Raw genomic sequence first — 15,739 nt, 5'->3', positions numbered from 1 at the left:
GTAAATCACGCAGAGAGGAAAAGAAACAATCCAGCTGCTTCACGCAACCTGCCAAATACTGCAGTGTCATCAGCAGGGCTCAGAGCAGGACCAGAGCCAACAGCGGCTGGTCTGGACGCTCTGTCCTGATCAGAGGTCCCAACCAAACCACGTGTCCCCTTGGTGGCTACAGGAGGTCACCTGGCAGCAGGCCGAGGCAGATGTCAGCCAGGTGCAACAGGAGGATCGCAGGCATTTGAAGCAGGGGTTGTACTTCCCTGGGACAACACGCCTAGCACTCTGCTATCGCAAGGAATGCGACTGACATCTTGATAGGAAACACAAAATTATCAGCATCCAGGAGGAACGTGGCCTCTGTGCAGAAGTACCACGCAACCCCCTTGTTTCAAACGGTTGATTTCTCCTACACGCCAAGCTAGAGGCCTTCCAAGAGCAATTTCCCTTCCCCACTCATTATGCCTGCTTCTCTCCTGGCCCCGGCTTGCTGCGTGCATGTCTGATGCAAGCCCAGACTGCCAGCTTTGCCATTCCTTGTCAATAAAACCCCTTTCCAGGCTGCTGCTCAGCAGGAATCGGAGCAGAAGGGCACACGCTGGCAGTACCAAGGCAGAGACAGATCCCTGCCACGACATGCAGGGGTTTGGGTGCAGGGTGTCCTGGGCCAGGCTGGACTTGTTCAAAACCTGCCTGCAGCTCAGTCTGGTTTGGGCAGACATGGTTTGTGCCCTCTGCACACAGGTTTCTGATACGCACACAAGAAGAAATGCAGCTCTCTAAGGTCACGCGGCTCAGCAGCTTGCCTGCTGAACGCGTTTCAACATGGCCTGTCAGCTCCGTGCATCTGGAACCGATGAAAAGATCTACGAGCAGACCTAGGAAAAAATGCACACTCAGCAAATGCTTCCATGGCAGCACCTTGGGCACGGCCACTGCTCTGCTCAGTGCCTGTGTCCTGGGAGTGCCTTTTGAAATGACAGCGGCACACTGAGCTGTGAAAGTCACTGCCACAAGGTATGGAGAAAGATGCACATGCGGAAGAGATGCATGAGCTTACAGAGCAGAAGAGCTCATTATGGGCTGCTGGAGGCCAGAAAGAGGCATCTCCAGGGCAGAACTTCCATGATAAGAAGCTCCTCGAGTCTGCCTCTGCTGCATTTAGATATGGGCATTGCCTGAGGCCACCAAAGAGCCAGGAAAGAGTGCAACATTTTCAGCATCACTGCAGCACTGAGACACAACTGACCCATCACCACTGGCAGCAACCTGTCTGAGGGGCTGGAGGATCTGCTTCCCCACTACCAGGCAAACCCTGCAGATGGGTGTTCTGGAGACATCTCTTTCCTTTTTGCAGGGAGTGAGCAAGGTCAAGTGGAGACCAACAGGATTCTTGCACCTGCACCCACCCAGCAGCAGCCATTCATGGGCAATTGAAGCAACTCCGCCCGCCCCCCCTCTCCCCCAGCCAGGCCAGCCTTCCTTCAGCCTCACAATGCCTGCATGTGCCGACCCTATTAAGCTAAAGGGAAATCAATCTGTTCAGTGCTGCCAGGAGTAAACTTGGAAAGGACCCAGCTGTGAATATACTACCACAGCAGCCTAGCCAAAAGGAACGGCCCAGCTCTGCAGATGTTTGCAGGATGCAACTTGCCACCTTCCCATGCTAAAGAGAAACATGACCGTACAGATCCACTCCCCAGGGCCAGGGGAAGGGCAGAGCCACACACTTGTAAAGAATCGTGACAGGATCAGGGATGGGGAACTGATGAGGAGCTTCTGACCTCCAATTAGTTTGTGCTAATTTCCCAGGTCCCTGCCTTGAAGGAAGCACTCTGAGCCCCAGAGATACCCCCATCCAGCAGCTCCAAACAAACAGCACCTTTGAACCTCGTGTCAACATGGCCCTCCTTCCCGAGAGGTCAGCAATTCATGACAGCGGAGCAACATCTGGCGCAGAGCAAGGCTGGATCAGGTTTCACATCAGCAATGAGACAGCAAATCTCCACGGAGAAACAAGGGAGCTGCCCTGTGAGCAGCTCCAAGGGACAGCCCCAGTCCCGGACAATTCCCCCCTGCAGAAGGGCTGGGAGAGCAGCCAAGAGCTGACTGTCAAGGAGCACATCCTCAGAGAAGGATAAGCTGTGAGCAAGGTGGTGACAAGAGGACTCGTGGCTGGGCTGTCCCTCTGTGTGACATGGGATGGGACCTATGGGCATGATGTGCAGCTCCTAGATTTTCAGCACATCTCCATGCACGCGCACCATGGGAGAGCTGCCAGGGGCTGCGACTCAGCTGGAGCTGAGCCACCTTCAAATGGGACATCTCGGGGAGAAAGCATGATCAGGTCCAGCCGGATGATGCTCCAAGTGACTCCCAGCAAATTAAGTTCCATTCTGAAAATGAGCACAGATGCCAGCACCCATGCTCAGCCATAGCTTGTGTACACGGCTGATGTATATGGTCCCATAACGCATCCATTCCAGCACGACATCCATCTCGGGGGCAGAGAAGCCTGCAGCATCTCCCAACTGCAGAAAAAGCTCCATGAGGTGACAACACATAGGGTCTGGTGATGGCCATCAGTGTCACAGGAACACTGAGAACATTTCTGCACCACGGCCTCAATGCATTGGGGATGGTAACTCACAAAGTGGTGGGAAAGCAGGGGAAGAGGAAGGCAAATGGGGTCTGGAGGAGTCAGGCAGGGCTCTCCATGCTGGTGGGAATGGCTGCAGAGCTGCAGGGGTAGAAAGCTCTTTCCACTGTGTGGGGAAGGACTGCAGACACTGAGCCCCTTTGCATTCACCCCCTCAAAACCAGGCCCTGGGCCATCTTAAACACTGATACTGAACGGTGACTGCCACCTCAGCACAGAGCAGTTGAAGGATGTGGGTTGTGTGGCCAATGCTTTCCTGTATGGGGAAAAGGTAACAAAAGCCACCTTCACTGCGGATGTAACTGCTGAACCCAGGGTGTCAAACTCTGTGCAGGGTGAGACACCTTCCCACTTTCTGCAGGGTGAGAAACTGCTTTCTATTCCCAGGATATGCCAACTCCTGGCCCTTCCCAGCCAAATTCCCATCAGACCCTGCCCAAAAATTTACAACCATTTTATCTTAGCTAAACATGAAAAGCTCTGGGGCTTGATGAGGAAAGCAGGATAAGACACCACAACCTACTTGGTTCTCTTGCCTGGCTGCAGCTATTCCCCACCTCCACGCCTTACAGCTCAGGGAAGGCTCTGAGGCAGGAATCTTCAGCAAGCTGCCCCAGAAAGGGCTGCTGCAAGAGGTGTGATAAAAATAAAACCTACGTGGGAGAGCTGTTTCCCCAGCACTGACCAGTCCCCCAGCAAACCAGCATAGAGATGCTGGTATCTGCTGCGTGTCTGCATGAGGCAGCATGGTGTGTTTGTTCTTTTTGCAATTGCTGTCCTGTCTACAGGGTTCAGACCGTTGGTCAAACAGCACCAACTTTGGAAAGCACTCTTCAGAGCAATGCAGGGCTCTGGAGGGTCAGCCCAGTCAAAGGGGAGCAGAACTACTGAGGCTGCTGGATGGTATGGGAGCAGGTTCACCTGGCTACAAGGCTTCCTTGGCTTGGGGACCAGCTTGGTGGCTGCTGAAAGCCACTGTGCCACCTCCTGCAAAGTGTTTGGCACCAGGGAAGGTTGGGCATCGCTTCTGCACAGGGCTTGAATCACACAAAGCCAATTCTCACACTGTGTCCTTTGGCTCCCCTTCCCTCCCCTGTTCTAACACAGGCTGCGTGCTCTCCGAGCATCACGCTCTCCTTCCAACACAATGAACACAGCATTAGCTCTGCTCCCTGGCTCATTAAAACTGAGAGGAACAAAACTAAAGCATGTGCTGCCATGCTACCTCCTACATTCGGGGGTCTCCACAAAGAACATGCATGAAGAGGAGTGTGACTCCCAGGGATACGGAGCCACTCTTTATACCCACCATGACCCATGTCAGGCATCGATTCTGGCTTCCCAGGTAGAGCAGATGAGACATTCCCTCTCTTTCAGACCTCTAACAGCCTTTAACTGCCTTTTAACAAGGGAAGGTTTGGGTATTTGCCCAGCTATGCCTTAAAGCCTGGATGTGAAACACCCCTGGCTTGGCCCCACAGAGGTATTTGGGGAGTACAACTCTTCTTTAGGTACTCAGTTCTGAGGGAGAGTAATGGGAGCTAAGCACCTAATGCCTTTGTAGTTTGCTGGCTTCTAGCAAGTCCTAGGAAAGCCAGCTGTGTTTGCACTGAGATTAAGACGGAGGCCTTGTCGTGCTCTCCATTCAGATGCCAGTGGGAAGCAGCCACCAAGAATGAAAAATCCAGCATCTAACACTTCCCAGCACCCCAGAGCCCTTTTTGCAGCATAAGTTGGAGCTTTGGGTTCCTCGGGAGTGGGTTCAAAGAGGAAAGCACAGGTGCAGAGCACTCCCAGGGAGCAGCAGTGGGGCCAGGACATTGTAGGATGTGGGGCAGCAAAGAGTCATCGAGATGCGAATCTCTCCTGCGTGCACAGAGTTAACTTCCAGCATACCGAGCCCCCTTTCTCCCCCTCCCAAACCTCTTACACATATCAGAGATTCTCAGGAAACTGTATAGAGCCAAAAAAGACAAGAAAAAGCATTCCTCATTCAAGGCCCCGGCCCTCGGGAACAGATGGGCTTCATTACTGCTCTGCTTTCAGCACTGGACCGAGCTGACTGTTCCACCACGAGGGGTCACAGCGATGGCATTTCACATCTCCCAGCATGGCAGCCCTGGGGACCTTCCAGCCCACGTTGCCCAACGCAGTCAGGCACGGTGCACTTTGAGCGCTGGGTCTGTGCCGGCTGCCAGGGCAGCAGCTGCCCCCTGGACTTCAACAGCAACCCGAGCTCGGCAGAAGCGCCCCAGGACAAAAGCAAACAAAACAAAACACAGCAGAAAAAGCAACACGATCTCAGGGGGCTTCTTCAGTTTCACAGCCCTGCTTATCTGAAGGGCTCCGCGCCTGCTGGGTCAGTGGGGACCTGCCCTCAGCTTTGGTAGTGCCTGACTTTCAGCTTGAAAATCTCTCTAAAACAATGGGGGAGGAACTGAGGTCTAAAACAGGCTCTTTCTTGTTCTAATCAATCAATCAATAAATAGTAAAACCCCTAGTCTGAAAAGATCTGCTCGTATCTACATGGCTCCGTTCAGGCTAGGTGCCTTTGCAGGCTCAGGGACCAGCACCCTGCAGGACCTCTGCAAAGCACCAGCAATCTGCGCCCTGGAGGAACAAATCTGTGCTCCCTGCCAGCTCAAAAGAGCAACTGCTGACCGTGGAGGCGCAGCTCAGAGAACTTGAAAGGCAGAGGTCACAAGGCCTGAATCACTTGTGCCGTGTGATGCTGGCGTGGCTTCTGGCACTGCCACCCATCCTGTAATGCCCCGGTCCTCCTTCTTTGGACTGGTGGAGTGGCATCTGCATGCTTGAAACAGAGAGAGGGCTTTGCTCTGTCTGTGCCCAGAGAAGACACAACGGGTTGGTGCATGAGCAGATCTGAAGGGGCCCTGCTGCTTCCCTGCTACCAGACCTTTCCAGTTCCTCATCTAACAGTCGGGGTGGTGTCATGGCCCTGGTGCTACTACAGTCCTGGTACCTCTCATAAACAGTCAGCTCAGAGACTAACTGTGACCTGCAAAGCCCCACGGAAGCCCCACAACTCACAGCGATGGCAGGACATGAAAGAACGAGTACAGCAGCCAGCAATAAGCAAGTGCTGCTAAAAAGACAGAAGGAATAACAGCTGGATTCTGCAGCTGGACAGAACCAGAGAAGGGAAAGCAGCATTTTGAGCTGGAGTGCTTTTCCTTCTTTCTTACTGGAGGTGCTGATTTAGCACTGGAAGAAGCTAGAACAGCAGAAGAGGAGCATTCCTCACCCTCACAGGCTGCTGCTGGGCAAGGTCTGTCTGCTATGTTCCCCGTCACCTCCAACATGCACAAGGCATGGACTCAGCAGAGCAAGGACTGGGTAAGAACAGGAAGGCCGCTGCTTCTGTGAAGGGTTTCTGGGCTCAGACCAATCAATCTCACCTTCCTTCCTTGTCTCAGGCACTTAAAAGTGCCCCTTCTTCCAAGCACTCCTATGATTGTTCCCTGAGCTGCAAGAGGACTTACTTAAGGAATGCCAGCTAGAGGAGATGGAAGCCTTGAGATGATGAAGGTTGTATAAAATGCTTCACATCAATCAGCTCACATCAGGAAATGTTATTTTGGAATGGAGAAGCTGCTCAGTAACTGCTCAGGAGACTGCAAGTTCATGCACACATCCCTCCAGCCCCGCGCTGGCAGCCTTTGGATGTCACTACAATTTGCCTACTCACACTTCTCCCAGAAGATCTACCCCTGGTATGGCAGCACTGCACAATTAACTGGGACCTGCAGGAGCTGAGGGCAGAGCTGACTGCAGGACCTTTCCATATGCCACTCACCTCCCTCTGTATCTTTTTTTCCCCCCTATACTTCCCTACCCAGCATCCATACCAGCACTGTCATCTCCCACTTGCTACGCTGCTGCTAAAATCAGCACAATTCCTGAGAGCAGCAATGGCCAACCCTTTGATGCAGACAAGGATCAGCAGCCTCCAGCATTTACCACTGTGTCAGTCTAGACATGCTGCAACCAGGGTTAGAAGAGACAATGGTCAGACATCCCCAGGGCACGCTACCACCTTCCCTAAGCAGAAAAAATGCAGCATGCTGTGTTGTCCCTGAAGGAGACAGCAAAAGCTCCAAAGAGGGTGTGTGTGTGCACCCTCCAAAGGTGCTGAGGCCAGGTGGGGTCTCCTGCATGGCCATGCTCTGACACCAGCACACCAATGAACTACACTGCTCCCAGAACCATGTTGGGACTGCACGAGGCCCAGGTGCAGCAGCACCTGGTGATGCTCTGGTCAAACACCATGGCTGCCCATTGCAGCTGTGTTTGCAAACTCCACCTGAAACCGTGCTCAGCACCAGTTTAATCCCTTCCTTCGGTGCAGATATTCTGCCCTTGGTCATATCTGAGTCTGCCCATCACCGACGCAAAGGGAGCATCGACAGACCATGTACTGCCTCCAGCAGCAACAGCAGGGACTCTGCTACTGCCTTCAGCACAAATGCCTCCCTGCCCCAAAAGAACAAGCTTTGTGGCTGTTTGGGAGCAAAGCGATTTCAGCACACACTGATGGGTGGGTGCTCCTGGGGCAGAACAAGAAAGCCTTCTTTCAGCGCAGCTGATTCAGTGCAAACCGCTCCACGCACACAACGGCGCAGATGGAATGAGAAGTGCCAACGGAGGAGTGAATTCCTGCTCCCTGAAACGAGCCCTCGGCGCTTCTCAGACTTAAAGGTTACTGTTAGCTTTGCCCCCCACACTGCACACCTTGCCCTGGTCGCAGGACGGGTCAATCTCTATACGCTGTTAACAAGGATTAATGCACTGCGCTGAATGTTATGGGCTGTGGGGGACGTAGGAAGGCAACCTGCTGAATTCTGCAAAGGATGGAGAAAAGAAACTGATTGCTCCAGAGGAGAACTCGGAGCACTGCTGCATTTTCCAGCATTTTTCTTCATTATTATATAGAAACCAAACGACACCAGGCAACAAGAGCTCCAAATAGCCTCAAGGCAACCATTGCTTTAGAGATGACGTTTCTGCCTGCAAACTGTTTACTTATTACTGTAAGTAGTAACTCCTCAAGTTCAGGTGAACTGCCTCAGTTAGGGTTGGCTCCCTTGAGCCAAAAGGAAACGCAGCAATTTTCAGCTTGCTTCTTTTCAGCATTTGGAAACGACCCTTCCTCTGCTAGTGCCAATTTCTCACTGAACTAAAGAGAGAAAAATGCCGTAATCTGAAAAATAACAAAGGACAGAAGTGGCATGGAAATGAAGGCCGGGCTGTGGGAGGCAGCTGTGAGGTTAGAAAATAAGCAGATTTTAGAGAACACGAATCTCTCTTTAAATTCAGCTCTCTGGGAAAGTCAAGGGGCTCCCAAGTCTGCAGACGGCGCTCACCGCCCTCACTAACAGCACTGCTGGAGTGTCAGACACTGCTGGTGTGCACCAGTTTGGGACCCTCAGTCCCACGGCCACCCACAGCACCCCCAAACACAACGCTTGGCCCACAGCAGAGAGAAGAACCCCGACCCCATCAAGAGTTGCCATCGCCCCTTCTGCCACCTGGTTTGCTCCAACCTGATCATGCAAAGCACTGAGAGTCGAGTGAGCACAACAAGTTCTGCTGACGCAGACATGGAGAAGCCTTTGAAAAACCAGAATCCTCAAAAGAGCCACATTTTCCAGCCAAATACTGGGCAACGAATCCAACGTAAAGCACAGTCCCCTCTCTGTTGGGAGCCGTGGGGATGAGAGTTGACGGAGCGCTGCACTTCCTTACCAAACGCTCCCAATATTCAAGTGAGACAGCACAGATTGTTTCCTTGTAAGAAGTTAGCAAGGAACGAAATGCTAAGTGTGGTCCTCTGGGATCACCGAGTTCGTTTGATAAATCTCATCAGCTATTCTAGAAACAGCAAACGCTCTCTGAAACCCAACTCCTCTTCAATCTTATCCAGCAAACAACTTCTCATTCTTGGGGAAAAACGCATCAAAGTGATGGAGCGGCCCCTTTAAAAGGGAGATTAATGAAACTGATACAATCCCACCAACACCTCGGTCAAACCTCCCTCCTGCATTTCAGATGTAACTTTAAAAGGCCCCACTGATGGATGGCTGCTGTAATCAGAAAACATGAGCGCACTGTGAAAACCCAACAGAGGAGCTCAATTTGCCAAAAGAGCAGAAAGCAGGCAGGGAAACGCGCAGCCCTTCCAGCACAAGGCACGCCGTATCTCAGCTCTGAATTACTGAATCGCTTCCCAGCCTGCAAGATATCTCCAGGAGCACGCGTTGAGCTCGAGCGATCCAGCGCTGCTGGCGGCCGTGAAAGGGGCACTCGCGGCGCACAGCAGAGCAGCTCTGCCCCAACCCCGGCACAGCTCCCACTCCGGGACAGCGGAGCGCTTTAAAACGAACCGCGCGCTTCCCCTCAACGTCCAAGTTTCGGACCCACCTGGGTCGAGGCTGCTCTGGAAGTAGAAGACGCCCAGCAGGAACGAGCCGAAGCAGGCGGCCAGCGCCAGCCGCGGGGCCCGGCTCCTCCGCATCCCTCCGCCGCGGCTCGGCGGCGCCGCGCAGCCCAGCGCCCCGCGGCCCGGGCCCGCCGAGCCCCCGCCGGCCCCGCGCCCCGCCCCGCTCCGCGCCCGCGGCCGCCTCGCCCCGCCGCCGGCGGCAGGAAGTGACAGCCGAGCGGCCCCGCCGCGGGAAGGGGAACGTCGCCCCCCTGCGCCCCGCAGGCAGCCCCATGCGGCCCCGCAGAGCGGAGAGCCGGGGCTCGGGAACGCGCTGCCCGCTGGCTCTGTGGCTCCGCTCCGGGCAGGAAGGAGTTACTGATGTGCTGGCGAGGCTCGGGAGTTTGCTGATGGCTTTTCTCAGCACGTTCCGCGCTTCGTAAGCATCGCAAAGTTACGTGGCCTTAAAACATACTTTTTTTTTTTTTCCCTCCCCTTTGGATCCTGCAGGCTTCAACTGAAAGCAGCAATGCTCCCGAGCAATGCTAACACAAGCAGTAAAGTTATGTAGGAGAGGGATTTTCTCCTAATTTTCTCCTAATCTCTGCGTGCTTTTGGAAGGCAAGAGTGTACAAATCTCACACTGCATGCCCTGACCTCCCGGCTCTGGACCTGCCGGCAAAACGAGCTCTGAGCTTCTGAAACAGCAGCAGTGCTGCTGAACCCCCTCTGCAGAACACCCAGGACCTGCACAGAGGGCAGTCTGGAAATCCAGGCTGACAGTGGGGTTCCCACTGCCAACACTTGATCGCTCCTTCCATCCCCTAAAGGCTGTAAAAGGGAGAACAGCTCAAAGAAGAGCTGCGGGGAATGACAAAGAACGCACGTGGCGGGCTTTGTTCTGCCCTGGTGTAGGGCTAAGCCAGGAGGAGGAGTTCATTGCATGCAGGAATGAGAGGAGCCCAAAGGGACACGGGGTGGGCTGTACCCGTGGGACTGCACAGCTCAGTGCAGTGGGAACCCCTTCCCGTTGCTTTTCAGGAGCTGGGAGGTGCGCTCTGTTTTCCACATTCACATCTCATGGTACTGAACGCTGGAAAACCTGGCTCAGAGTTCCCTCAGAACCAAAGTGAACAACCATCCCCTCAGCTCGGCTTCCCTGGGCTCAGCAGCCAAAACAACACCAATGTAAAGCAGCCACGTTTCACCCCAGTTATTCATTCCTTTCCAAGAGAAAAAAAGTAAAGCATCCAGTTTGTAACCCAGGCACTGACCTGCTGAGAGACGGCCGTGTTTTGCAGCTGCAGGGTCTGGGCCCATCCATGTTCCCATCCCAGGTGAGACCTACAGGACTCAGTGAGCTGAAGGGAAGCACACCCTTTAGATGCGTGGGGTTCCTGCTCAGGCTCAGCTGCAGATCCGTTCAGCACTAATGCTAATTACCATAATTAAAAGAACAAACACATTTTGAGGTTGCATCGTGTTGGAAGCAGTTGACGGCGATGGCACACAAGGCCTTGCTTGAAAGAACCAAGACAGAGATATTTGCTAGAGACTGGCAACGGTTTCTCACTCCCTGTTTGCATGGGGCCTCTCACCATGGGGTCAGAGCATGGCTAGAACTGTTTACCACTGTGAGGGCATCACTGATGGCCAATAACGATGGCCAAAGGTTACTAATCACACCACGTGGAGGAAAATGATTTGCTAATGCTGAGGAAGTCCATTTGATCTGTGGGTGAAGAGGGACTGCTTTTGGCCAGCAGAAGGATGCAGTTCCTTTGGTGCAGTGCACGCTCGATTCCCTCCCTGCTCATTAGCTGTGCTCGTTACTGTCTTCTCAGCAGGTTTTTCCCCAGTGATTGCTGTTTCCCAGGCTCTTGGTGCCACTGCGTGAGATTAACCCCAAGCTTTGGTCTGATGACCACAACGAATAGAAAATTAACAGCAATGAGCTTCAGCTGGAAACTGAGGAATCTGCTGAATTCCTCTCCACGTCCTGGTTTTTTGGCTACCAGGAAAAGGAGCCCTTCTAGGGCATACCTCGCTTTTGTGCTCAGCTGTTTAACGCCACGGAAACAGTTTGCCTTGGCCTCGTGCTGGTGAGACCTCCATCTGCTGGTGGCCAGGCTCCAGTGCATATTGCCAGAGCCCCCAAATCTGACTACACCAACCAGGGCGTGAGCAGGTCTGTAGGGATCTGCACCGATGCAGTACAGGCTTTCTTCGGAGACCAGCATCTGAGTACTCCCAGAGATGGCCACAGGCCATTTCCTCTCCATTTTCTAAGTGCTGTATCATCACGCTGCATCCAGGACTCCTGTGGGCACTAATGTGCTATTCAGCCCTTTGGTTTCAATTTTATGGCAGCAGTGCAATATCGGCTGAGGAGGACCTTGCAGAGCCTCAGCTCACCCTCTGCTTGAGCAGATGTGTATATGGCTGTTCTGAAAGTTTCCCAGAGATAGGCACCCATCCCTTCTGGCTCTGCAGACCCCCACAGCAGTGGGGTGGTCTTCCTACCCCCTTATCTGAACTATCCTTGTCATAATGGGGACCTTCTACTATTCTGCCTTGGATCAAGCAAGGGAGTTCAGTTCTGTTACGTTTGTTAACCAGGGAAGGTCAGTTCTGCTCATATCAGCCAGCTGAAATAGTAGCTTTCTCAAGCAGTGCACTGATTTTTCCACCATCTCCTGTAGCCTTTGACATTGGCAGAATGTCAAAGGGTTTTCATAGGGAAAAAACACGAGTGTTTAAGCCCACCTGGTACCAATTTACAACAGCTGTAGTTCAGAGCAGCAGGGAATCGCTGGGTGGACTTCTTTTCACCATTAAGAGCTGTAGTAACTGTTTGCAGGCTCAATATATGCAACCATAGAATACAGGAGAAACAGTTTGGATAAAAGGTAGAATTTACATTAAATACCCCTGGAAAGGTTAAAAGTACGTATAATAAAATAAGGGGATTGGTGAACCTTTAAAATCTATGGGCAGGTTTTGCCACCTGTTCTTACCACATAACGCTGATGCCTTGAGAAACCTCCTCGGTGTTCGGGGGCTGTGGCAGGGGGTGTGCAACTCATCCCAAAGACACTACACAGCCCGGGCAACCCCGCTGAGTTCGTGGGTATGACAGCACACACTGCCTAAGGTTCAGCAGGTCCGTACACCTTGTCAGAAGAAGGGATAGCAAGGATTAGCATCTGGGCCTGAGTAGTTAATATATGTAACCTTGCTAATTCTGTGGTTCGCTGACCTTTCTGTTCCTGAGCAATGCTGGCCTCTGTCAAAGGAGACGTCCAGAAATCATTCGTGTCACTTTCTTACTGCCACAATTCAAAAATAAAAATAAAAAATAGATAAAAGCAGCAGCTGTTTCCTTTTAAAAGCACCAGCGGTGATGGGAGCAGACCAAATTACAGGCCCCGAGGACTGCTCTCTGCCTGCAACACTTGCTGCTAGAAATACCACTGGTATGAAGGAAACTCCCACCAACCATTTTGTTCAGCGGTGGCAACTAGGGGCCCTGCTTGCCTTTTGTACCAGACATTTATATTTCATTAGTTTATACGCCGTAACCAGCTGGGAGCTTGTTCTCTGCTGTCTGATTTAGAGGCTCACAGGCAGAAGGGATGGGATTTACAGGTACATGGTAGAAAACCAATTGCCCTTGATCTTAGCACACTGGGAACTGCAGCTACTTCCGACAGCAAGAGCAACAAATCTGTCAAGCCTCCCACCAGCAGCACAAGACTCCTGCAGTCAGCTTCTACTCCGTGCACTGCTGCTGCCTGCACATTTCCAGCAGAAAGCCTCAGCCTCTCTTGCTGCTGCCCAAAGCAGCAGCTGCTGCCGGTCAGCTCCATCTGCCATCCCCAGAGAGGCTACGTGGGGTCACACAAAGAGAAGGGGATGCTGATGCCTTGCTCCTGGCTGAGGTGGGAGCCTGCTGGTGGCTTTCCTGCACCTGGGGGTTCAGCCATAGCAGCTGGTCCTGCTCTGAGCCTGCCCAGCAGGGCATTCACGTCGTGGTCCTCTCAGCTGGTCCACCTTTCCCATTTGGAACACCCATAGAATGATAGAAGTGTTTGAGTTGGAAGGGACCTTTAAGGGCCATATAGTCCAACTTCCCTGCAGGGAACAGGGACACCTACAGCTCGATCAGGTTTTTCTGAGAAAGTGCTCATTTCTAACAAAACATCCCAGTGCAGACAGAGATAACATCCCAGAGAAGACAGCAGATATCAGTGCACAAAGCAATGGATAACCAAGGGGAGCACTCTGCTCCCAGCCCCCCAGTACCAGGTGTCCCATGTCCTTCTGATGTTTGGAAGCTGAAAGATTCAGTTCATGCCCCTGTGGAAAACCACCTGACAGAGCTGAGGAGGAGCAAAGCATCAAATATCATCAGGTGGCATCTCATCAGCTGCCAGAAAATGAGTTTTGTCCGTGTGCTGCCTCCCCTCATGGAAATGGCTGGGGCCTGGGGACACCATTGGGAGGTCTGTCCTTATTTCAGGGTGACTCGGGCACTCTGCTCTTTAAGCATGTTCACAAAAGGTATAGAACAGATTATGCTAAGCTTTGTTTGCTTGGAAGCGTGTGACTCAATAGCTTAGACAAGCCCAGTGCCTTAGGAGAGTAGGTAGCAAAGGCTGCTCAGGAATTGCTGTGAAAAGTCCTGTTTTTCAGCTGCTGTTGTGCTCACATCCATTGAAATGGCTCCAAATACAAAGGGAATTTAAAAAAAGAAAACCAACATACAGGCCAAAGACAGTCTGACCCTGACATAAAATGCCATCAGTGCAATGCTATAAAAGCACACAGTCACAGCAGTGCTGTAAAAGCCTCCTCAGTCACAGAATGAGCATGCTGAGTTATCTTGCTCCTTAAAACCTCGTGTGATAGGCAGGGATGAAAGTCCTACATGTCCTTGTCCTTCTCATACTGAGGAAGCTTGGGCAGGGCTTTTCACTGACCTACAGACAGTACTTGCTGCCCTCTGGGATGGCAGGGGGGGGCTTATTTTATGCCTGAGAACTGTAGACTGAGCCATCCTCCCAGTCACACAATGCTACATGCTTTAGTGTGTGGTACTGTGCAATAGTGTGCTTCCTGCCTCCTTCCAGGGGCTGCTGAACCTGTGCCTTCTCGAAGCCCTTATCACCACTTATAGCCCTGACATAATGATCAGACCATCAGAAACACTGACGTTGCCCTACAACACAGCATAATGGCCCTGGAAGAAAAGGAGAATGAACAGAATGGAGCAGTGCTTCCAGTGAAGCCTGCGTGATTTAGGTACATACTTAGGTGAGTCTTCAGGTCCTTAAATCCCCTGAGTACCACTGAAATGTCCCTTCATGACTAAAAATGGAGTTTCCTGTTTACCAAGGCGGGTATGATTAAAATAATCATAATCTAAGTACACGTACTGCCACAAAGTCAAACTCACAGCCGTTCCTGTGCTTTTAAGCACAGAGGACTAATTGCCCACACCTGGGCATGACAGGGCTGGCCAAATCCCAATTAAACAGCTTCAATTTGATGGAAACCCTGGTTGAAAAATCATATGTATGTTCTGTGCCCAGCCATCTTCCATGGCTCCGTGTGTTTTCACTATTCTCAGAAGCCTGAGATACTATTTTTATTGAGACTAAAAATAATAAAGGCTTTTCTCCAATCCTCCGGGTGCCCTAATTGAATTATGCCTGCATTAGTAAACCCCAGCACTGCTAAAATCAGACAGCCAGCTACCAGAGTGTCCAGGAGGCACAGCGAGGAGGGCACGGCGTCTGCCTCCTCCAGAAACTCTATCCAGAGGTGCCTTGTGCAAGAAGTTTAATCCTGGAGCGTTACCAAATGAGGTTGGTTGCAATTATGGAGGGGAGAAAGCACATTCCATGTCTCTGAGCCATCGCACGGTTCCTCTCTTTTACAAAGAGATTTCTCTGACAAGGATTTCGGTCCAGTGTTTGCACAGTCTGTTGCAGATAGGAGAGGATGGGGCACTGGCTTTGAGCCACAGCTCTTATTACTACCACAATTAATCCAGAGGAAACAGCCCAAGGATGGCTGAAAATGCCAAAGAAGGCTCTGACTGCCACCAAGCCTACATCTTATAGCACTGAATGGCTGTGCTTGTTAAATACTGCTGCATTCCCAGCTGGTTGCAATGGGCTCCACGCTTTTCAGTATAGCTAAAATAATCCACAGAAGCAACCCTAAGCCTGACCTTCTCAGAGGTTTGCTGTCACCGAGGGGGAGAGAGAGAAAAAGCTAATTCTTTCCTACAGATGTTCTCAGCAGTGCTGTGATTTCAGCGAAACCACAGAGATTCAAGTGCCTCTCTTAGCTAAGGAAGCAAGCGCAGTCAAATGCCTTCCCCAGACCTTCCTCCCAGCTAACAGCACAACCAGTGTCACTGAGGAGAAAAAAAAAATAAGCAAACAGTGGGGATTTTTATTTACTTATTTATTTTCTTTGCTGTGATTTCTGTGGTTAAAGCTGCGGCTAAAAGCAGCAGTAGCAGGTTACAGCAGAAACTGAATACGCTACTGTGAAGATGCTGGGTTCAGTGAACTGGGCAGTCTGAAAGAGAAGTTGGCTTGCAAACTTCAGAAATGGATTTAAACAAAACAAGA

General features: G+C 51.9%; 1 protein-coding gene across 3 annotated transcripts in view; it reads right to left on the bottom strand.

The window, feature by feature from the left end:
* The window catches only part of CHST13 (carbohydrate sulfotransferase 13), a 50,613-nt gene that overhangs the window by 13,692 nt on the left and 21,182 nt on the right, over nucleotides 1-15,739 (bottom strand). Inside the window, exon 1 of one of the 3 annotated variants that reach the window (XM_046900035.1) lies at nucleotides 10,367-10,699. The exons of 1 other annotated variant lie outside the window; for it this stretch is intronic. In XM_046900035.1, the coding sequence (XP_046755991.1) occupies nucleotides 10,367-10,424 (58 nt within the window). In that variant the 5' untranslated portion in view covers nucleotides 10,425-10,699. Of the gene's footprint in view, nucleotides 1-9,094; nucleotides 9,231-10,366; nucleotides 10,700-15,739 lie in introns of those variants that run through there. One more of the 3 variants, XM_004944602.5, reaches the window with a different exon arrangement.

Source organism: Gallus gallus, chromosome 12 (assembly GCF_016699485.2).
Source record: "Gallus gallus isolate bGalGal1 chromosome 12, bGalGal1.mat.broiler.GRCg7b, whole genome shotgun sequence".
Taxonomy (NCBI): Eukaryota; Metazoa; Chordata; class Aves; order Galliformes; family Phasianidae; genus Gallus; species Gallus gallus.
This window is presented reverse-complemented; position numbering and strand designations above follow the sequence as displayed.